Source organism: Apteryx rowi, unplaced genomic scaffold, assembly GCF_003343035.1.
Source record: "Apteryx rowi isolate R43461 unplaced genomic scaffold, aptRow1 scaffold_9, whole genome shotgun sequence".
Taxonomy (NCBI): Eukaryota; Metazoa; Chordata; class Aves; order Apterygiformes; family Apterygidae; genus Apteryx; species Apteryx rowi.
In genome coordinates this window covers 748,914-773,209 of record NW_020451204.1, presented here as the reverse complement: position 1 = coordinate 773,209, position 24,296 = coordinate 748,914, and the positions used below count along the sequence as shown (strand labels likewise).

The 24,296-nt window shown below is 46.0% G+C and overlaps 1 protein-coding gene across 1 annotated transcript in view; it reads left to right on the top strand.

Annotated features, from left to right (window-relative positions):
- The window catches only part of NET1 (neuroepithelial cell transforming 1), a 55,818-nt gene that overhangs the window by 20,183 nt on the left and 11,339 nt on the right, over nucleotides 1–24,296 (top strand). The window contains exons 2-3 of the mRNA XM_026091112.1: nucleotides 11,467–11,533; nucleotides 16,922–16,981. Coding sequence (XP_025946897.1) covers nucleotides 11,467–11,533; nucleotides 16,922–16,981 — 127 coding nt within the window. The remainder of the gene's footprint in view (nucleotides 1–11,466; nucleotides 11,534–16,921; nucleotides 16,982–24,296) is intronic.

Here is a 24,296-nt window from a genome sequence, read left to right as displayed (position 1 = left end):
CACTCGGTGCTGCCTTACCACCCACCTACTAAGGTCTGTTTCTTTTACAATCTTACCCTTAAATTGTATGGACATTACACTATACATCTCCACCCTGCAACCATTTCCTGCCCAGCTCCTCAGTCCCTGATATTTTCTGATTATTTTCTTCTCTTCTGGCCTTTTTCTTTTTTTTCCTAAAGCTCCATTTTCCTCTTTGATTCCTAGACTTCTAGCTACTAGCTTATTTTGCTTGTCCAAGTCGTCTCCTCTCCGTTTTCCTGCATCGGTTCAGTGCTGACTGTCTTCATCCTCCAAAGCAATGCAGGGCAGCTTTTGATAGCCTTGCCCAAGATGAGAAGGAGGTGAACTGACTCAGACCAAGGATCCATCTGACCTCTAATACATGTTTCCAACAGTGTCCAGAGTTGGATGCTTAGGAAGGAGTAAGGACAGGACTGATGCTTCTGAGACTTTTCACCTGTATCATCCCAATCTCCACCTGTTTTCAAGGTGTCTGTTTTGTGGCCCTCAGTAAATCTCTCCCAAGTCCTTGGCCGGTCTCATCTTGATCCAGCGTGGACCTTGCATCCATGCCAGCCTTTGGCAAGGAGCCCCACAGGTCAGATGCCCGGTCGAGCACCTGGCTGGCGCGTTGCCCAGGACGGTGCCTCTCCCACCCCAGTGGGCAGGAAGCGGGATGTCACCRGCCCCCACCCCAGCCAGGCTGGGTTTTATGGCTTCTGCGAACCTGCACTGCCTGGTAGGACAAATACTGGCGTAGATTATTGCGAGATGAAGCAATCTTGGTGTTTATTTAGGGTTTTTTTTTTTCTTGTGAAGTGCAAATAATTACGGGTACAGCGTCCCGGTGCTGATGAGTCCCCACGCTGCCGTAGCAAAGGGTAAGATGGCTTCCTTTAAACACACACACACGTGGCAGCACCGCTCCGCTCTCCCTGCGGTYGCAAATCTCCCCGCCTCCTCCCGTTACAAGGGAGCCTTGAGCTGCAGTATAGTCCTGTATCGTAGAAACAAGCCAAGCCAGTACAAGCAAATTACTACACTTCAGCCGTTCTTTAACGGCCTTTTATAAGCACGCTTTCGGCTCGAGCGCAAGGTGATCGTGCCTTTCGGTGAGAGCAAGCCGAACTGAGCTCTTAACTACCTCTTGTTTGCTGCAGGTCGCAATGATGCACGCAGATGGTTGCAGTGAATCAGCCGATTAGCCGTAACTTGTTTCACCACGTTAATTTGCTATCTGAGCCCTTAAGCCCTATAACTGGCATAACTGCTTTCTTACTAGGGGCTACAGCTACATAGTTTGCATTTAAAAAAAAAAAACGCAGCTGAAATGATTGTTTGCATAGCTGCTTAGAGTTAAAAAAAGAGAAAAGTTTGTGCCTGTCAGCATTAAATGTATGTTTTCCTGACTGTTCTCTTGTGATAACTTCTAATATTTATTGGATCAAGCTTGGTTCCCACAAGAGCTCAAAATAGTCGTCTGGCTTTGAACCGAGGCACTCTTCCTCGGCTGGCATGGCCGCGAGCCCCCGGCGCTCGCTCCCATGGCTTCTGGGCACTTGGAATTCCTCCRTCCCGACTGCTCTCCCACGAGAGCGTTCAAAATAGGTATCGGAGGGGACAGGGCTGGAGGGGGTGACACTAAGTGGAAACAGTTACGTTTAAAGTACAACCAGTTTCAGCTGAACTTGGAACCTTTTTGCTCCCTGCCTGGAAATACTCTAAGAGTTTAAAGTTCACTTGGAGCCCCCGAGAGCCTGGTTTGGTGGGAAAGAGAAGTCAGGTAAAGTTAAAACGAAAGGGTCAGTGGTTCGCTAAAGCGCGCTGGGGCAGCGGCCTTCACTTCGATACGCAGAAACACTGCAAAGCCTGCCCTATCTTTGAGTCTAGTCTCTAGCAGACAGCGCTTTCCTGCAAGCGCAGCCACTGTTTACAACATTAGCTTCCTCTCTCTTTCCTCCTTGAACGCGGTCCAGCTACCTAAACACTTATTCATGATATTTCTTCTGCTTGTGCTTTATCACCTCATCACGATTAAGTTGAACGCCTCTATTCTTAGAAGGCAGTTTTTACTTTTTCAGTGACGGCAATTTCTCTGGAACACGGCTCTGTTCTGAACTTGGGATGAAAATTTCTGGAAAGCATATGAATTATTCAGGSTAAAGCCTGACTAGAGATATCTCTAAGCCGTAGCCTCCAGAGATGCCTRCAATCAGCTGTACAGCTAGGATGACATGATCAAGTGAGCCAAAAATGTCCTTGTGAATATATTTCTTTWAAAAAAAAAAAATAGAATATTACTTGCGTTTGAGCTCTAACTAGAACTTCTTGTCTCTTAAACATGGTTTGGAAGATTGATTTCACCTAACTTCAGCCACCTAAAAGTTGACTGTTTAAATTTAAGCCGCACACAAGGCTCCTTTATAGTCGGTACAGAAAGAGAGGCGCCTCCAGAGCATGGCCAAACCAGCCTAAAACGTCTRCTGGAGGTGCTGCCCCTCTCCAGGAGTGACAGGGGAGGCTGGACAACCGCCTGCCCGTCGGGGGGCTGACAGATGAGACGAGCCCCGGCCCGGCCACACGCCCAGCAGGAAACAGGGAGCCAAGGTTTGGCATCTGGCATTGATGTGCTTTTATTTGTGTTCCTGKTTTTTTTAATTGTTCGGATTATCTTGTAGCCATCGCTCATGCGAGGAGTCATTGCACAGCAGACGGACCTGACTGACAAGGGCCTGATGCACGAACCTCGGCGGCTCGAGAGCCGGGGGGGGGGGGGGCGATCGCTGTGCCGCAGGGAGCCGGGCTCTTCTGCTGGAGACGGTCCCGCAGTGGCGAGAGCCCTTGCGCGGCTGCTGACAAGCGAAATATTTTGTCAGCAGCTGCACTGCTTCTCCTTACAGYCCTCCTCCCCCCTCCGCTTCAGCGTTTAAATCGTGTCTCTGGAAGTGAGAGCACAAATAGCTCTGTGAAGTGGGCAAAACGACTACACGCGGTTCTAGGGGTAGCTTTCGTTTCCTCTTAAGAGGAATAAAATCTTTCTCTTTGCAATAACAGATTATTGCCATAATCCTTTCTTATGTGCTTGTAGGCAAGAATACAGACGTGCCGAACTGGAMCTGCCTTTGTACAGCTTTGCCCTTGAGTACCCTACGGCTGCATAGAGGAGGATCTGCTCTTGCTGATCATCCAAAGCAAAGTACAGATAGAGGCAAGGGCGAATGCCCAGATGAGGGAACGACTAGGTGACAGTCTGGAGTGTCACCAGTATGAAGACATTGATGCTGATGACTGATCTAGGGAAATGCCAGCTCCTTCCTCTGCCCTGTGAGGATGGTCTTCTAGAGCTTGGCACTTTGGGCTTGGATCTAGTGGTGCTTCTGTGCTCCCAGCTTGGGTATGACCTGGGATTTGTGGCCTCCTCGAGGCATTCAAGCTTTTTCCGTTTCCTCAGCGGTATAGGCTCTCTGGGATGCTCCTAGTATTCCCCCCGCCACATTTGCCAGCTCCAGCAGAACGTGGTGAAGGTGGTGTACTGCACCGGGGCGAGTGGGAAGCACCCGTGTTTAGGGGCGCCGTTAGGCCAGCGCTGCAGCTGCAGGTCTCCTGTGCAGCTACAGCCGGAGAAGCGTTGTCTCGGCGTGCCAGCTCAGCGGACTAAAGGTTTTAGTGCCAGCCTGTGCTTGCTGCCCCTCCGTTTGGCCAGTGCAAATGTTTGCACAGGCAGGTTGTAAACGGAATCGCTGAAAACGGTGCTCCTACAAATAACCGTGACAAAAGGCTATTGTTAGCGGTTTCATTGCAGCGCCCCGTTGCCGGTGAGCTGCAGTGCGTCATTCCCTTAGGAGCCTCGGAAAATGCCACCGTGTGCTAGGCATAAACTCTGAAGTAATCGAAACGGTTGGGAAGGGATTGTGGGAGGAGAGGAGACCTTGAACGCGTGCTCCCGAAAGCTCTTTTCCTTTCTTTTGCAGAAAGGTCTGGCTTCCAGCCTGAGCAGCGACGCTAGGGAGCTTAGGGTTTACTGAATTTGATTTGGAGCAGACACCCGGTTGGGGAGGGAAGTCTGAAGGCAAACTGGAAGGAAGATGCTTGGGTCATAGGGGAAGCCTGCGGTGAAAAGATATCACTCCAATCCTCAGATGAAACTTCGTGTTGCTGTGCTGGCTGCAGGGAGACTGTTAATGTGCAGCTCTGGAGAGGTCAGGCTTGTGATTATTTAAGGATAGCAGTGCATGTTTAATCTCTTTAGGCCTTATCTGCTCGTGTTCAGCGTTGCCGTTGATTGCTTCTTCAGACGAATGCCCTAGGATTCCACCAAAACCTATGGGGAACAAACACTTCTCAAATGGAAAACCACTCTTCCCTTTCAGTCTGCGCTAAACTTCATAAAACTACTTAAACAAAAATTAAATGCTCTTTATATAATTTAAACCTGCCCGGAGCGTCTGAAAGCGCTTCCTTTAGAAGCAGAGGCTGTTCCAGCATAAAAGAACAAAATAATAGCTATTCCAGAGCGTCTGTAAAGTACAAGAAGTTCTCAGATCGGCAGTAGCAGTGCCTCATCCTGTCCAAGTGGTAGATGGATTTAAGTGGTTTTGATCGCTGTTTAACTCCGCTGCCGACTGTGCRTTTTCATGGCTTTGCTATTTGGAAAGCTGAGACCGCTAGAATTACTAATTGCACCAGTGTTGCAAAGTGTGACGCTGTTGCTGCCAGAAAGTTATTGTAGCTTTTTAAACCACGTTTCCAGGGAGCAAGCAGTGATTATTTTGCTCTCTATATAATTAGGGCTGTAAATATCCTGCTTCCTTTTGTGTGCCGCTATCTGCGGTAGCATTAATGACGGAGAAGCAATCTGCAAACTTGAACTCCTTGCGGAGTGCATCACCACCGTTTTCCTGTAAGCCACTGAGTCCTGTTGAGTCCTTCTGTCTTGCTTTTAGATATTTAAAATGTCTGTCAATAGTTTTTTTTTTCTTCAAGTAAGGCTTTTACTCTGAAGCTTTTCAAGATAAGGAACCATGACAAGTACTGCCCTAAGTGCCCTTAGTCACCAGTTGTTTGCATAGTGCTTGGAGGCCTTTTCTAGTGGCCAAGGCCTCTGGCTATTGCTGAAGTGGAAATATTAGCTATATTAAGTTGGAAATCCAGGAGATATTTTCCACAGAAGAGCTTTAAATTAAAATTCAGAAAGAGCTTTCCGTTCTTGTCATTTAAAGTGGGATTCACCAGTGTGGCTTACCTGTTTGGGGAAAGATTTACTCTTTAATCTGTTCATGTTGCTGTAATATTCACAGTCCTAATACTTAACCGGTGCAAGTTAAGAACAGCTTGCACTGAAAACAAAAAAAGGATTGGGAGTAAGAGGGGAAGGAAACAAGGAATTTCTGCCCWGTCTAAAGAATGTATTTTGGAACTTCAGAAAGTTGAGAGAAGTGCCAGATCAAAGCATTTCTGCAGTTTCCTGGATAAGTCATCAAAAATAAACTTAAAAAAAAAATAAAATAGTGCAGACTGTCAAATGATGCTGACTAGGCGATGTGGATTTACAGTAAAAAAGGGAGAAAAATGTTTCAAATAACATTAATGGGAAATTGCTCCGATCTGACGAGTGAAGCTCTTCTGTGCTTTGCACTCTAGTCTGGCTAATGGAAATCTGCTCTAGGACGCCACTGCAGATGCCTTTTGGATTTGTTTACTCTGAGTTCTCATTTATGACTCTTATGACTTATTTATGACTTATTTTTCTCTCTCTCCTCAAACTTAAGCAAAAGTCAAAAGAAGAGAACCTTTGTTTCTGGATAAGACAACCAATAAAAAAGATGCATGAGAAGAAACAGTGTAAATTATTTGACAATAACACTTGCTTTCTGTAAAAACTGAGRTAAGATCTAGGTGGTTTCCTCACTGCTCTTTTACTCCTCCCTTCTGAATTTCAAAAAATACAAGCCCTGGAGGGATTCGTCATCGTTAGAGTTAAAAGCCGAGTGCTGACTGCCGTTGCTAGTTGCTACATCCGCACTGTCTTGTGCTCACAGGAGGATCCTGATGTTTATTCAAGGAAGCCGGTGAACAATGACTGCTTCCTTAGTCTGGCTTCGATGTGAAACAGTTGTGCCTGCCCACTGGCCTTTATCGATATGTTATCTACTAAATTGCCCAAGCTTCCTCTATTAAGGTTATTGGGGCCTCATGTCCTCCCTGCTATGTTGCCAAACAGGTTTCTTATTCAGAAGTTCCCCTGTTGCCCTCAGCGTAGCTAACTTTTTCAGTAGTATAAATCTGTTTGAAGGATAGCTTGAGACTATAAATGACACGCGCTGTTTTCAAGTTAAAAATAATTCATAGCTAACTTCTGTATGGGCCATCGATGTGGCAATCCGGATTTTAACAGGTCATTGAAAGATGTAATCTTGGCAAGACTGGCAGTTATCATCATTTGCTGGTAAGCAGCCTGGAACATTCATTTCTTGAAGCAAGCACAGGGTACCAAAACAGAAGTGTGTGTTCTTTCTGTGCAGTCTCAACAAGTCCTCCCCTCCCCTGCCCTTAGTTTGGAGAACTTTGCTTTGACAGAGTGTTGCCCCAGCATTTTACATCTAGAAAGTTATTTTCGTGTGTTCGCGTAATCTTCTTCATAACCCTGACGTTCTTCCTTACTTTGAAACAGGTTTCAAAGTTACRGCATTAGCCGACTGTAGTTAACGCTTTCTGCTTGTCTTGAACCCTGTTAAGGCAAARAAAGAGGCTGGGCCCTCGTTACTTGAGGATCTGCTCGTCCTGTTGTAAAAAAGAAAATGATGCTGGAGACAGTCTGTCAGGAAGAATCTCTGTCAAGAAACCCAAGGAAGTGGGTGGACATAATTTTAGTGTGGTTGTGTTACACAGCAGTGATATCTATGGATATACAATTGGGCTACTGCATAAGCTCTGTATGCTGTAAACACAGATATTTAGCTGTATCCAATTGGCATTAGAACAATACTTTATTTTGCTGTCTTCAGGTGCTAAAACATTATATCCAGGCAGCTCTGCGCTTGTTTCGACTAATCACGCTGTGTTTTGAGCAGACGACCATCAGTGCAGTGCTCCATCACACAGCTCTGCTTTTTCTCATGCTGCATGGTGCGATGTGTTAGGTAAAACTTCCAGGATTACTCTTAGGATCATCACTGACCTTTTTTTCACCAGTGCTGTCTTCAAATTCTTGATGGACCTCACAAGGCATGTCCTGCTGAGCACTGCAGTTATGAGTCATCCGTTTGCACGTAATACACGTGGTAGTCACGCAGATGACTAAATTTGGCTCTGTCGTTTTGCAGGGCTTTGCAGGCTCTGCTGGTACTGCTACCGACAGAGGAGGAGTGTAAAATCAAGCGCTTCTGCAGACAGTCATCCCAATGATCTTTGCTTAAAGGGTACCTTACCAAGGCTTGGATAGCTAGCAGTGACTGGAGAGATGATGCAGGGATGGCAGGCGATGACACCTTGAGATGACAGAGGCCACTTTCCTAAGGATCTTTGTTCTACTTAGCACACGGGTCTGTTGCTCTCGCTGTCTGTCCATTTGCTGCTCCTGACAGCTCCTGGCAGAACTCAGCCAGTTTGTTTTTGTACTGGCACTGATGTCTGGTTTCTTCTCCACGCGCTTGGCTAAAGACTTGAAAAGGAGGGAGGTTCTCTAAGATCTCTTAACGCCATGAAAGGCTCGTTCCTATTAACAAAAGCTGATCAGAAAATGTCCATGATGCAAAGATCTTTAGAAACTTGTCATCTAGAATGAATAAAACTTTCTGCGCGTGGACCACCATAGGTGTTAGTGGTAGGACAGAAGGAGCAGCTTCTGATTTCTGCCTCACCCTCTTCTCTTGATTGAGTCTTCTTACTGGACCATTGGAGAGGAGGGAAGAGTAGCCTGTCTACAACCTGATCTGTTCTTCCAGAAGACCTGTGTTGGGCCTTTGTAGGACTGAAGGGAACTTTATAACTGGGGTGGATACTTCTTGTTATATGCCCTTTGTGGGAGGTATTAGCGGCATTTCTCCCCACGGCTGAGTGAGCAAGGGAGAACGTTTAGATGACGGATGCAAGTAAGAGGTGGAGGGATTTTTCCTAACCTTGTGGGGAGATTTTTGAACAGTATTCCTATTTTTCTCCCCACCCCTATGGCTCATTTCAAAATGCTAAGAAGGTTTCCAATTCATCCCTCTCATACATGATCATTTCTCCTTATTATTAAAGAATAGTGGCTATCTACTCTTGGCATTGAGCAGTAGAGAGGTTAATACCTGCATGTTCATCTCTGCTAGTTGTCTTTTGGAGCACACCATCAGGCATATTCCCTGGAGGGATGGAGAAGGGCCTTTTCCAAGGGCAGCGGACAGGCCAGAGCGAGAAACATCTTGCACAATTAGCTAAATGATTCCTTCCCACCCCAGCTCGGGCAGAGGGGGAAGTGAAATACTAGATAAGCAAACCCAAGAGGTATCACAGAGTGGTTGTGGTTGGAAGGGGCCTCTGAAAATTGTCTTCTTCAACCCCCTGCTCAAGCAGAGTCAAAGCAGGTTGCCCAGGACCGCCGTCTAGTTGGGTTTTGAATATCTCCAAAGATGGAGATGCCAAAACCTCTCTGGGCAGCCTGTTCCAGTGTTCAGCCACCCTGGCGGTGAAGAAGTGTTTTCTTATGTTCAAGTGGAATTTCCCGTGTTTCGGTTTGTGCCGTTGCCTCTCATCCTGCCACTGGGCACCGCTGAGAAGAGTCTGGCGCTGTCGTCTTTACACCCTCCCACCAGATATTTGCATTGCCTTGTAACACGCCTGCCAAAACAGAACGCTGCTTTGCATTGAAATCTTGTTATAATGCCTACATAACTGGCATAAAACATTGCACGGTAAATAGAAATTGTAGTAGCCACTTTAAATTTAGGAGCGTAAGAAGACCTGATGCTGGTCCTAGCACACCTTTACATTTATGCTTTCTGAAAGGCTGCTGTAGCCGGAGTTGCTTGATTTTTTTACTCCATAAAACCTCCGTTTGGCTGGAAGCTGGGTGCACCAATATAAATGAGGCGAATTCCTTCTGCTTGTTCTCTACGGCAGCTCCTTACCTGGGGTCCCCCTGCTCCCGGCGGGGAGGGGAGCGCACCCAGGAGCCCGGACAGCGCGGACGCAGCAGCCCCGGGACGAGCGGGGGTTGCTCTGAACTGTCTGCAAGCCTCGGGTGGCTTTCAGGCTGCAGCATGGTCCCGCTGGTGTCGGAGAACGAGATTCATGGAAGCAAATCACTCTCGCGGCTCCCAGGAAAGAACCGCTTCCAATAGACACGCAGGTTTAGGCCATTCTGGTAGCTCTTTATAGCTGTGCAGGGCACAGTTTGCAGACCATTAATTCTCTCTCTGCTTTTCTATCTGTGGCCAAGGAAGGTTTAATCAAACTCATAAATCTTGGCCTTGGCAGCCTGGCAGGTTGGATGTTGGGATTAAGCCGCGCGAATTTCTTTCTCGTGAGAAAAATGACTCTATTTTAATTTCAAAGAAATCTGCTGCTCATTCCCAGATTTTCTTCCTGAGCATTATGTACTCTTAAAAATCCCAGAGAATGTTTCCTTCCAGAAATTTCTCCTCTGTCTAGAAGGCGGGGTGCTGGTAAGTGGCAGTTCTTGGAAGTGCCCCTTTCCTCCCTGGAGCTGTGTCATGGACAAAGTGAGTCTACTAAAGCTTTTGGCTGGTCCTTAGATACCTGAAAGCGTCAGTCTTAGGGGACAGTTTCCTTTGGTTTTATTTAAATCGTAATTTGCATGTACGGCGCTTTGAACAAAGTTTATTTAGGGAAAACCATTTTTGAAGCCTGGGACAATGTTGCTGCTTCCTGGTTTTCTGCTGCGGATGCTGCTGGCTTAGCTGTTTCCACTGCTCGCATGGCGGCTGCCTCGCACGAAGGCTCGGAGCGGAGGAGACGCTCTCAAACAGGTCCACAGAGCATCCGTGACGCTCTCTGGAGCCCGGAACACAGAACCAGTGCAGGTATCCCGCCGCCGGTTGTATTTCTTCTCAGATCTGAGGTTGAAATTAAACACTGTCACTTGCAAGTGTATTAGCAAAAGTATGCCAAGCAAAGGGCTAGCGCAGAAATACGTTTACAGAGGAAATGTGCTAATAAGTTCACCTGTGTAGCGTGCACCTACTGCATAAAGTGTTTGCCTCATCACTGAAAGCGCCTTATATTCCTCCACATCTTTCTTCCATTAAGGTACACTTCGTAAAACATTTATCTCGGTGTTCGGAGCTGGCTGGTTAGAAGCGCAGAAGTATTTTCTGGGCGGTTGGCTTCTATTTTCCAAATAGCAGTCCGGAAAACCCCACCCTGCACAAATCTTTTAAAGACAAATGCTTTTTCTCTTCTGATACGGGTAGTCGCTGACCTTACTAATTACCTCGTGAGATGAATTTTCAACAAGGCCTGAGCAATGCTGGAGCGTTAAGTCCCCTGAAAGTTGAAAGGATTGCATTCCTGTGTTATTTCCACGTTTTTGAAAATCCTGTGGGATCTTAGTACGAAGAAGAAAGGTGCAGCTGGCGAGAAGATGTCTTTTCTGTCTGAGCTTGTGGCAGCAAGGGAGAAATCTTCTCCCCGTTAGATGATGCAGCTGGCCGTCTTTGAAAAAAGAGAGCGGCCTGTTCGGGTCTCAAATTCTACATGTGGAAACCCAATGACAGACAAAAATGCTTCTCTATACTAGGGCCAGAATAAGCTTTGAAAAGTTGTTGCTGGAAACATACCTGAAGTCCACCAGACAGTGAAAGTTGGAACGCTACGTGTTTGCTCAACTCAGCGCTAGTACAATAAATGACTTGCATAAGGCAATTCGTTTACCATTGTTCGTGGAGCGAGGATTATACAAACGGTCCATTGTGCGTATTGCATTCTGGTGGTTTAACTTTCTTGGATCGAGACTGACTTAATGAAAGACCACAACTCAATTCCTGCTTGTAATTTTATGGGAAACTACAAGGCTGCATTGTCAAAGGTGTAGCTTGTTGCTTGCTTTCCTTTCAGCTTCGTTAACCTTGGAAAACGAGGCCACAATATTATTCTCTTTTAATTATTGTTATTTTTTTTAGCCTTCCTCTTGGTYGATTTAAACCAACTGGCAGATGTGTGGTCAAAGAAAGTTTTTTCTCCGGACCAGCCTGCAGGGCCCAGTGGGAGGTTTTTGCCTGCCTCCGTAGCACAGAGCCATTTATTGTAGTAAACCAGGATTTTTCATCTAACACCTGCAATGGGGGAGCGGGGGGGACGACCGATTCTTTTGGTCTCTCCTACCCAAAGACTGTGCTACTTTATTGTTTTTGAGACTTTTGTGTTAGAAGCTGAAGATCTACAAGCAGTGGGTAACAGATGTAGTTTATCAATTGCTGCAGCAACCCATACGTTATTTACCTTAATCCTTTTTTGTTTTCGTAGGTACCCTCTGAGACGAGGCAGTTCTTTCACGTTTCTAACTCCTGGACCGCACTGGGACTTCACCCTGGTGAGTAAAACAAGGGGTGGGTGAACATAGCAAAGGCATGCAAACAAAAGCAAGAATAAGGAGGTGAAGGTCCAGCTCCCTGGAGGAGAAAGAAAACAAACATGTGCCTCTCTACGAGGCTGGACAGACACTTTCTGAGCCCCTGAGGCTCCTGAGCTTTAGCTGGAAGGTGCTTTTTCTGCTTTTTTTTTTTCTTCTTTTTCTTTTCCAGCAAGTATATGGCCTTGCTGCTGTAAGCCTTGTACTCTTCTCTCCATCCTATGGTGTGTAAAGTGGTTTATATCTTCCTAGAGTGCCTCTAGAGCTGGTAGAGAAAGATGGACCACTCTGGAGAGTGGTTCCAGGGACCTTCAATGGGTTTCTGTTCTGAACTGCTTCTTCATGAAGTCTGTCCCTCTTCACACACTGAGGACTGCAAGGCGATTAGTCAGCTGAAGTAGGTGCTTAGCGCCTGGTGTTGTGCATATACAATGGTGTCCTCTCTTAAAGCTCATTTTCATGAGCTGCCTGACCCTGCTGCCCCTGGAAGCAGCGATCCCATCCTCAGCCAGCAAGCTGATCTGGCTGAAAAACGTGCCTTACCAAAAAGAAAACAAAGAGTTTGGGATGAGCTGATCCAGCTGACTGTGCAAGCTGCATCGATGCCAGCGTTGGCACGATGAAGGGCGTGAGAACACATCTGGAGGGTGGGAAAAAGTCCCATCTAAAATCATCCGGAGCTTCTTGTGAACGTATGCATTCAGACAGCACTCTGGCTATGCCTTGAAGAGCAGCCATGTGCAATTTTGAGGCTGCATAAACACCAGTCCAGTGTGGGAGTCGATTAAACAAAACCAAAAGCTCTTGTAGATTTTTCTTTAGATTAATTTTAGAAATTTTCATCTGGTGACTACAGCTACAGTAACATACACATTCAAATATTACAAAGCCCTAGAAATTATATTCTCTCAAATTTGAAAATATTATGCTCTATCATCACAAATTAAAAGTATTTTATTTCTATTTCAAGTCATTCCTGTTCTCGATATGTTTTTTTTATTCTGCTTTTATTTTGCAGCATGCATATTCAGTTCAATTCTCAATTAGGCATGACAGTTCATGACACAGACTGCAGAAGGCAAAGAGACTGTTCTTGAATGACTTAATTGCTTATCTGCATTCCTCCATCATGTCCCTCATCAGCCTGGTCTACTGCCATTTCTCCCTTCACGCCCAAGTAGCTTCATCTCCAGCCATAGCCAGTGGGCGCCGCTCAACTCCAGCCCCGTTCTGGAGATACCGGCTTTTTTGTGACATGCTAGAGGTTAGACTTTGACGGATAAACCCACCACTGGCCTCCAGAGTCATTAGCTGGGAAGGCATGGAGAGGTGGGCGAGTGTGTATAGCAGAGAAGAAATGCAGGAGAGAAGGAATAACGAAGGAGAACGCAGAGCTATGGAGTTCAGTTGCCCAGCAGATCTGTCCTTGCTACACAGCCTGGGACCTGGCCTCCACTTCGGCATTGCCAATGTAGTTAGGTGGTCACATTGACCAAACTACTGTATTTTGGTYGTGACCCGTAGGCAAACGAGCTCTGCACTTCTCTTGGTTTCATGTATTTCATGTGCTGGAATAATGTGTGTCACGAAATGTTTTTTTTTCCCTCTAACCACCAAGTACTAGTATGCCAGTCACAAATAGCATCTCTTCCTGACATAGTTTATGCAGCTTTTCTGGCAAAATGCAATATGTACCTGGCCTGCGTCTCAGGGGAAGTGGTAACCAAGCTAAGCGTCCTTTCCATGCCTGCAGAGGTTTAGAACAAAATGACCAGCGCGTGTTCTGCAAATTCTAAGAAAAATCCAATGAAAGTTGTGTTAAAACATCCTCCTGATGGCTCCTGACTGGAAGCAAGCCTAATCATAGTCTGTTTTCCTTTCCCCCTTTTCATTAAATAAGATGCATACACGAAAACCAGGCACTTGATCTTTGTTGATTTAACGGTCCTGATGTACATTCCTTACCTGAAGTCACACTGGCTTTTTATGATTTCAGGTGGGCAATAAGCAGCAGAGAACAGACTGATCCCTGAAGAATAAAGATCCTGTTTTTATGCAAAAGCCCTTAGTATGAGCAGGGGAAAACTAGATGGCTGGAATTGTTTGCAAATTGAAACGCTGTGCTTTCCTGAAAAACATTCCTAGAGCTTTAATCGGAATCCTTGAAATGTAATTAACATTCATGCTCATGGCATTGTTTAGATCTTTCTAAAATAAGTCACAAATATTTAGCTCTCCCCTCTTGATTAGCGTTTTTTTTATGCTTTTCCATTACAATACCCCTTTGAGAGCCTAAGCAGGGTCTCACGGTTTTTACAGTTTAATAACTTTCATAGAAATAAGTTTTTCCACATGACTTGAGTTTCGTGAGAAGGTTAACGTATCAGATCTCTGATTGTGACCGTCTCAAAAATGTGAGAAAACAGAACTGCAGCAGTCGCCTTCCTATCATGCGGCTTTAAACGCCCAGATTTGAGCAGTCTGAAGAGGGAGTTTTCCTGGAATCTGTTTCTTTTTTGGCACCGCGCAGGAACGATACAGCTGGCTCTGTAGTCAAATGTCTACGTTTTTGTATGAAACTATACTGGGCAAAGGAAATGGGGTCCAGCCAAAGCAGTACTTATTGCATAAGTCTAGCCAGTTTAAAAACAAAACTTTGGCCTTCCTTTAGTGTCTGGGCTTTGGTCTGGAGCTGTATGTTAAAGATGTTAATATACTTGACTACATAAGGAACGAATAACACTGAGACCAGAAAGGCGTGGTGTCTTTGTCTTTATTGCAAATTCTCCTCTGTTAAGTCGACGCTAATATCGTTGACATACATATGGGAAAAATAGTCTGCAGTCCAAAAAGGTGTGGTTCTAGCCGTCTTTTATTGCAGGCTCTGATAAATAACCAACTTTGAATGTTTTACTGAACTTAAAAGACAAATGTCTGTGTTTGCATGTGTTCTCAAGCCTGCCAAAAGTCTGTTCAAAAAGTATGGAATGTGCTAGGACATTAATTCAATGTCAGTGCTACAAATTTGGTAATACATAATGTCTCATATGAGAAGTTTTTTTTCCTCTGTGGTTAGCAAGTCTATCAGCAAAGGGATTCACTCACATGACTGAGGCAGTATCTTGTCTTTTCAAATACAAAACAGAAAAAAACACAGTTTAAATTGTAAGGGAACTTTGTGCTTGAATCCRCTTCTCTGGCTGGTTTGAACAGCTGAGGAAAAAAAAGCACACCACCAAAACCCAAAATACAAGAAACTAGTGAGTATCTGTACTTCTGTAACATGTCAGTATTACATGTGTGTATTTAATTTAACAGTTAAACGGTAGAGTCAGCATAATGTGGATAGACAAGAAGACACATTGGAGCCTAAAAACGTTTCGTATGAAAGGACTAGAAAACAAAAGAACAGGTTTCTGAGAACCCTCCTGGGAAGCTGGACGTCCCCTAAACGACATCAGGTTTTCAAAGGAACCATGGAAACTAGGCTGGTCAGCAGTTAAAAATAATTCGAATGAATACTTGTATTCAAACATTTTAAGTATACTTACAGTGATGACAAACCTCTGTTAAAGCTGAAACTTTTAGGTTATTTGAATAGATTATTAAATTCTAAGAAGACAGGAATTGCACGCTTGCTCCTGAAAAGAAAGTCAAGCTGCTGAGCTGGTAGAGCACCAAGAACTGAAATTTGTTGAAGTTCAGAGTGACCTTTTGGTTGTAGAGCAGTTGCAGAGAAGATAGTGTCCCCATTTCATTCAGTCGAATGTTTAGTCTGTTAATTTTATAAATAACATGTAGACCAATTTGAAAAAAACAAGATAGCTTGTTGTCTTTTTCCATTGTATTTATAACAGTGAAGTGGAAAAGGATGAGATCTACTGAGTCTTAAATCTTGATGGACAAGTGACAAAAACAGGATTAAAATCAACTATTTGTTTTGTGGGTGACCAAACACTTTATGCTCACGGCTCATGTTTTTTCCAGACCAGGTGATTTGCAGGCTGGCACAGTCGAACAGGATGTGTCCACAATTAGTTTTCCACTGTCTAGGTAATGAAAAAATAATGTTGAAGCCCAGATAGTGTACAAAAATAGTGCGATGTGTTAGGAAGCTCAGTGCAGATGTCCTTGGTCATTGCTCCATGGGCTTGTGCTTTCCCTCGGAAAGGCAAGTGGCTGAGAGCTCCCTGGCCAAAGGCATCATCTTTCTGCCTTCGACAAAAATGCTTTTTCTTTCAGCCCATTGCATTTCTAGGAGGGCTGCTTCAGGCACAGCTGTCTGCTGGACGTGTCCAAAGTAATGACGTAAACAGGTGATTTTAACGCCCTCTATTTAAATCAACACTGCCCTTTGGTTCCCRTTCTGGAGCTACTGGGGGGCTTTAGTGCCCCACCACACCGTGAGATTTGGGGTTGGGGTGCAGGCTGTGAATTGCTGTAATGGGCTGTGTCTGGCCAACCAACCGTCAGTCAGCCACTCTGATTAAAACCATATTATTGACTTTAGGGTGTAGTCACCGGATATGGTGACTTTTGTGGTGAAGCTGACTTACAGGAGTCCTGCCCTGGCCCTTCTTTTCTCTCCGTGTAACTGCTCCCTCTCATATACACATTCAGCTGCTAAGAGGACTGTGCTGTAAAACAAATCACTGATCCACGGTAAAAATCCCCCAAATAAAACATATTTGGATATTGGTAGCTGAGGAGCAGGATCAACCGATCCAGTCCCAGGCTATTTTATGTTGGCGCTGCCTCCTGGGTGAAACCTGTGGACCCCTGACTCTTGAACCCCTCTCCAAGCCCAGCCACTTCCATGAGCAGATATTATGAGAATTACATATCGCACCTTCTGCTTTACCCTTAGGGACTTCAAATCCCAAGGATCAACAGGTCTGAGCCCCTTGGTACTTAACTCTTTAAAAAAGCCCAACTTTACTGCTGGATTCCTGACCTCGGAAACCATTTGAAAAAAGAGTTTCATTTAACTAAATGAATGTTAAATCATTTCACAGTGGTAACTGCTGCATTCTACCATTTCGCTAAGATTTTCTACTTTATATGTTAMTCCTAGCCGTAATTATGGGAGTGCAGAGAAACAAGTTTATAATCATATGATTTGTAGGTATGATCAGGTGACAAACCAATGAAACAGCATAAAAATGCTTTCCATTTMTTTTCAGCCTTCAGGTTTTTTGACTTATTGCAGTTACTTGAGGATATAAAGAAAGAAAATGTTTCTAGACTGGTTTAAAAAAAACAGACCTTTATTATCACATATGCCTTGGGAAGCCGCCTTTTTTAACCCAGATCAAGTGTACAACTATAACTTGGTTTCATCTCTTACAGAAGAGGAAGCGCCGAGAGAAGGACGATGATGTGGTCAGTCTTTGCAGCCTTGACTTTAAGGTAAGAAAAGCATGTTGCTCCACAATACTGTGCTATCATCTGCTCGGTCAACTACAGTAGTTTATCCCGGGGATGCCATACCTTCTGCGTCTGCATTTCACCATCAACAGCTCAGAGAAGTGCACAAGAGCTGTGCTTGCTCTTGCATCCTCCTCTGGGGTGGGCTGAGTCCTGCTAGTGGTGTCCATAGCACTGTTTGGGGCCTCCTGTTTTAATCATCTCCATCTGAAATCTGCCACAGTTTTAATGTTGTGTGAAATAAGTATGTGTAACCTGTGCTTAACAAAAAACACAAGCATTTTCAAGCGATGGGATGCAAAATCATGCAGCATGGAAGCAGCAAAGTTCCTTCGAATTTTGCTGTTGTTTGACTTTAGTTAGTGCGCTTCATCGTATTGCAAACAAGCTGGACTGGCTCGGGTGCGTAAATTATTCTTAAAGCTATGGGTTATAGTGACTTGAAAAGATTGGGGGTGGGAGGGTGCAGAGTTGTATCTTTTCCCAAGGACTACCCAATGCTCGCTCTTCTGAAAGGGAAACAGCTTCCTGCTCTCCATCCGCCTTAAAGATCTCRCTGTCAGACAATTCTCTGATGAGGGGAAGCGAGAGAAATAGTGTTTTTTTCCTGGTAGCTATTGGGTTGAGAGTTAACTAAGTGAGTTTTACGGTTTATTAGATTGGGTTTAAAAGTAATTTGTTGGTGGGGAATTTCCTGCTTGACCTAACGACCAGCACATCCTCTGTTGGTGTCACCGGCTCTGCATTTGCGCGTTATTTATTAGGCTCACTTAGCCTGGCTACTGCTCGATGCTTTCCATGACTGATTGTGCTGTCCAGAGGCTAACGCTGGGCTTTGACCTCTCTAGACTAGATCTACTGTTCTAGATGGAACTGTCCCTGTAATTTCCTAGGAAGGGAGGGMAAAGAGCAGAAAAGATTATCTGCAGAGGGCTGGGACGCAGCAGTGCTGACATCTCGGAGCCCGCTGTGTTTTGGGCTTGTTTTGGTTCTGAGCTCTTTCTGGTTTCTGCTACAATTTTGGGGTTGGACAAAAATCCCATGAATTAGGGGGTGGCCCACAACAGCAATTACCTTAAAGTGAAACTAAAACATCAACAATAACTTGCGTGCTCATATTTTAGGTGTTTTAACTGAAGCCTTCCAAGGAAAAAGGGAAAGCCCTCAGCTAATGCAGTCAAAGTTCAGGCTGCAGCTTTCGTTTAACCTGACTTTTTACCTTGTTCTTTTGAAAGGATCAAGCTCTCCAGGATATTCTTATTTGAGAGTTTGAGGCACACCCACCAAGTACATTCCAGTATCCTTGTTAAAATGCATTAGCAGTACTGATTGGATTGTAATTTGCAGGCTTCGTAACACCAGCCGTCAAGGTTATTAGAAGTTTCAAAAGCACCACAGTCAACTATTTATAGCCAGATTTTCAAAACACTCCCATCACTTGGACTTCTGAGTCTCCTTGTGCACTTAAACTGTAGTCCAGATTATACTTTGCTCTATCTTGATTTTCTGATGGTGAATCAATAGGCTGAAACGTGGCCCCATAAAACACAGATATATCAATTTAATTAACAAAATAAAGTTACAAGAGAAGATCAAAATAATTTAAGATTGTTACACATAGGTTAAACCTTGCTATTATTTATCCCCATCTTACAGCTGGGAACTGATTTACAGAGTTTGTCTATATAAAGCATATCCCTTGGCACTCTATCCAATGTATGTTTTTAAAATATAGCAAGGGAAGGGGTAATTTAACCTGCATGCGTACCTGTCCTTCTAAAAAGGTTGAACAGTCCTTTAATGATGTTTAATGATATTCTACGTCATTGCTCCGCATACCAGGAAGATGGTACATAAAATTATTGTAGGGCTGGTCACGTCAGCCCAGACAGACTGAAAGGGCCATGCTGTTCTTGCTTATTTTTGTTTGTTAACCTCCTCTTTGCCTCCAGAGCCTGCCTCAAAAATGAGCCAAGTCTATGAGGTCTGTTAAGCTTCTTATCATTTGACGTACGGCCTAAAACCCTCGGAGGCCTCCAAACATTACCTAAATATGAGTGGGAAGTTATAACCTGAGACCAAGTGTACAGTATCCATTTCCTTCAGCACTGAGCCACCCCTGTTCTTGTGCCAAAACACTCTCCTTTGGGGGGAAAGGCATTTTCTTCCCAAATCACTTCTGGGGCTGTACTACAATGCGGGCTATTAATGATCGTCTGGACAAGACGGAAGGCAAAGCAAATTGCAGCGCAGGGGCAGAAGCAAGAAACTGAGGACAGGAATTTGTTAAGCAGATCTTTAGGCTTCCATACTGAGCGCTGCTCCCGCATTTCAGCTATGTTTACGACCAACTTCTAGCTAAGTAATCACATATGAAATAGTTGCACGTTACCCCAGAGTTATGTAAGGTGTTGAATGATTCATGGGAGGAAACCAGACTGTGTTTTTTGAAGGTGTGTATATCTTGATGTTTGTTAGCAACTAGATCCTTTTTGGTAGGTGATAGGGAACAGACAGATGTGATAGTGTATTTTACCGGAGGCAAAACGAAGCCAGGCTGAGTAATGTTTAAGAATCACGTCTCGTCTGGACTGTGTTTTCTGGTGGTTATGGGATGTCCTCCTAAGGCTTTAGGAAGAGGAATTGCGCGGAGGAAGTGAAGTCTTAGTGAGGACCCTTTTCTGACCCTTTTTATGAAAGCGCAGTGCTGTGCGCTCTCCAAGCCTTACTCACCTTTTTGGGACCAACTCCGTGAACATTACTCAGCCTGGATAGGAGAGGAGTTCAGGCCACACAAGCCCTGGAGTTGTACCAGCACTGGCGGTGGAGGGAGATTGCGTCTATGAAGCTGACAGTCGCTCCAAGGAAGGCAGATAAGCYCTGACTTTCCAACATAGAAAATGACCTGAATAAAAGAGAGGGGAGGGAGAATCCTTGTGCGTCTGCATTCTTGCTGGTCCAGATCACTTGAAACCATCAGTGACCGTCTTTCCATGGTCAACGTTCCCACAAGCAGCTTGGCTCGAGGCAGGRGTAGCACAGCCTAAAGAACAGCACTAAGTGATGCAAGAAATTGCTTCTTCTTTGGAATATAAATCCATAAACTTTAAAGAAGCTGCAAAAACAGCCCGTCCCTCCTCCCTTCCCCCCCTCCCAAAGATGCAACAGCTCTAGAGGACTTTTATGGGAATTTTATTGGCGTGTCTGATTCATGCAAGAACGTGCCCGTGCATAAGTTACAAATTTGTATTTGGAAWCAGACTTTGATCAAAATGAACATCTCTGGGATTGGCTGCACCGCACAACTCTGAAAAACAACATTTGGCACGTGAGCAGGTCAGGGGTTTAAGTCATTTGCAGTTTCTTGCTCTATTACTTTGTTGTTAGGGCAGACGTTGTGTTTAATAATATCACAAGATTAGACAGTCCACATTTTCTGGCGTTGCATTCATATTCATAAGATGGAAATTGCTCTCCTGGCCTGAGTACACAAACATTCAGTTCATGGATGGCTGAGGTAACTTGTTTTCTGCGGAGGTCTGCAGAATGCCCTAACTTGTATTTTGGTAAAAATGTATCTGTGTATCGGGTTTTTTGGCACTTGTAACTTTATAATGGAGTTGACTGGCAGCTAATTATAGTGACCTCCCACCATCCAAAATAAATGCTGGATTCCAGACCGGCTCATAAACTTTTCAGATGACCCAATAGTCTCTTGATGGGTCATATCCTACTTTTGCTCATTTTCCAGAATACTGCTCTGAATTTGGCTTTGAATATAAATATCTAGGAGTGGAATGTTAAACACAGCTCACGGACAGTAAACAACTCTGTGTACAGCCGAGGAGGTCTGACTGCCTGGGGCGCATGAGAATATAACGAAGAACAAGATTGCCCGTGCAGTTCTTGTTTTTTCCAGTCCTTGAGTGTTCTGCGTGTTATGCTATATATAGTATATTAAGAATTCCTATAAAGTCAGTTTGTGGCTGGATTTCAGTTCCTAGTAAACAAGATTTCTAAACGTACGTGCGCAACAATGAAAATGAATATGCTATGAATGTTATGGATGCTTTCATTTTCCCCGAGACTTCAAGCCGCCAAAGGGATTAAAATGTCGCAGGTTCTTTCTTTGAAGAAATTGAATCCAGATGTCAGTCACATTAGAGGCATCCAGGACCTACGAAAACTGGGAAAACTGCCCACGGAGGAATACCCCCTCCTCCCGGCTCCAGTAGAGCACCAGCTCAAGCCTTCTTCCCCAGCCGGTGGCAGAACTGAGATTTTTGGCTCTTTTCTGCAGCAACAAACATCCTTCTCGCAGGGTTAGGTATAAAGTAGAGCAACCCTGAAGTGTAGGGGCTGTATAACTTGGCCAGACCTGAACTATGGGGAGATCAAGGGTGCTGTAATGACTCTTCCACCGAAGGCAGCTAGGCTGAAACCACAGCCCAGGCCTGCTGGGGTTTCACGTTGACCRTCTGCCTGCTGTTCTCGCGCTGCCAAGAGAAGAGACGGGAGCAGGTCCCGAGCGCCGGGCGCGCTGAACGCAGGTGCGGGATGACACGTTCAGCTGTTGGGGCAGCGTGCCCGTGCCGCGAGTGGTCTGCGTGCCCCACTCGGCAACCCCTGGCACTAGCCAGATGCCATGCGGCGCTTCAGCAACTGAGTATTTTTAACTGTGAAAACTTAGCATCAGTCTGGAACTGCGCATGGGAATTTTGATGCATGTTTTCATGGGAATTCATYGTTTGTTAGTCTAAAATTTATCTGATGATGCTTTGGGGTTGAAATAACAAAATGGCATGTCAATACCCTGGAGAGCATTTTTTATTTAGCAGCAGCCTTACCCAGAATAACTCGCAGGAGCGAAGAATGTCACAGGTATGAAGCCGTCCAGGACTTCAGGCAAACAGCTCTATGTAACAACAGTCCTCCATGTAAACGAAAACCCACGCTAAAAATAAGAGTAAAACAATGAGGGCTGGGCGACTCCTCTGTCACTCGACCTCTTCCCAGCTCCCTAATTTGATGGTAGGATAGAAGTCACTGAGTTATTTCACACCTAGAAGTGAAAATCAACAGTTGAGTATAGGGGAGGTTCGCTCTTAATACCCACTGGCAGGAAAGCAGGAAGAACTAGTCTGTTATCCGTCGTTCGGCAGCCGCCAACTGGCTCGGCCGCATTCTCATGGCTCCAGAGCCGCCACGGCGYGGGCTGATCCCTGCCCGGCCGGCCAGAGGGATAGGGAAGGCACAAGGAGGTTGGAGCCAGCGCAGTGGGGCGARGGGGCACCGGGAGCACGGAGGGGTATTATGAGATGCTGTTGGCTAGAAGAACATGTCCTGGGGTTGAGGGACACTGGCGTCATGGCGTGGGCACAGCTCCGTAAGTCAAGATTCATTGCTTCTGCTGCACGAAGAACAGTTGTCCTTTCCTTTGCTTTTCCGTTACCTTTTGGCCTTTGTCGGGGGTTTCCTAAGTACCACAGTCATCTTCAGAATGGCTCACCCACCAGAGCGGTGTTCGCTCCTCGTGTTTCCATGACATGCCTTAAGGAGGCTGCATCAGCTGGGAGTTGCATCACCACGCATTAGCCTCCCAAGGTGTCACGCAGAAGGGCAGGCGCGCTCGGGCAGGGATCTCCCCGCCGGTGAATCACGTGCTTCCCTGGTGCACGGCAGCAGGTCCCTTCCCCGAGGGCTCTGGAAGGAGAAGGAATATTTAACGCTCACGTCATAGAAAACACTTCATATTCTGCRGTGTGAAGTGCTTCAAGATGCAGGACATCACGTTCTGGTCCTAATGAGACTCGTTTAAGTACCTCTTTTGTGTCTATGACTCCACTTCACRCCTTCCCTCTCTGGTCCTTGTTAAGTCCTATTTTTAGTTGACTCCGTATGGCCTATCTGCATCCCGGTAAAAAGAGGTGTGTTGTTTGGGTCTAGAAGTATTCACCTTCCCCCAGGTCCTCAATCTTTTGACCGAGTTTAACCAACTYGCTGACTGCACTCATGTCCTTAGCTTGTGGGAGAGACCGGCATGTTAGATGCTCCCAAAAAACCCTGATCAAGCTCAACAGCGACTCTGCCCGCTTCTCCCCAGAGCTGTCCCCCGTTGTCTTAAAAATGGTTGACTTTGCTAACGAAGGTGACTTCACTACTCCAAAAAAAGACCACCCGTATCTGAGAGAGTCACATACTGTCCTTCCAATAGAGCCGCGGGAACTCGACATATCTTGAGTTTCTGAGACTCCTGCAAGTAGATGATCCCAAACGTTCTGGTCTCGCCCCGAGGTTAGATGGGCCTGGATTTGCTGAGAGCAGCTCTCGGCCAAAGCAAAGCAAACAAAGCAGAAAACCGGCGGAGGGGACAGGACTTTCTTCTGCCCTYCAGCCTGAGAAGCGATGTCGCAAAGCCCCAGCCGGTCGCGGCGCACGGGCAGGAGCCGGGAAGCCACCTCGGCTTTACCTCCTCCGAGAAGAAGGTTCGTTAGCCCAGGTAGACGGCCCCGAGCGCGGCTCGAATAAGCTCGGCCTGTACCAGCACGAGCGTCCGTTCGCTGCTCGGATTTGTCGCGGCGCCAGRAATAACACAGCTTGAGCAAACGGCGGAAAAGCCAAGCCTTCGCGGCACCCACGGCCGGGCCTGCCGGGACAGGCTGCCCCGGCGGCGGAGGGGGAGGCAGGGCGCTGCCAGCAAACCCTTTCAAGCCGCGAGCCGACTCGCGGGCRCAGGTCTAGGCAAGAATTCGCCTCCCGAGCGAGGAGGGCCGAACCCGGCAGAAACGCGCCGCGCCAAGTGATTTACGGGGCCGCCGTCGGGGGAGCGCGTCCCCCCCCTCACCCCCAGCCGTCGTTCGCGGGGCGGCAGCGGGGAGCGACGGGGCCCAGCACCACGAGTGCCGTCGAAGGGGGGAGGAAAAATCGCCCTTTTCCTTTGCCTCTTTTTGGTGTAAATGGAGAAAAAAAAAAACCCGCTCTTTGCTAACCACTTTCCCCAGGCACGCCGCCGGCTTTCCCTTTGATCAGCCAGCGCGCGGGAACGGCTGCAGCAGGTCGGGTTATTTTCCTTGCTTTGCTCCCCCTTCCTCACCTTCCACCCGCTTTTGGCAGGTTTCRGCCGTCAGATTTTCCGAGAGCGGCGACGGCAGGGGGGCCCCGACTCCCTCCAAACCTCCTCCCCGGGCGCCCCCGGGGCCTTGTGCTGCCAAAAGCCTGCTGCCTCATTTTCATTTCATTTCATTTTTATTTATTTTATTTTTATTTTATTTTATTTTATTTATTTTATTTTTTCCTA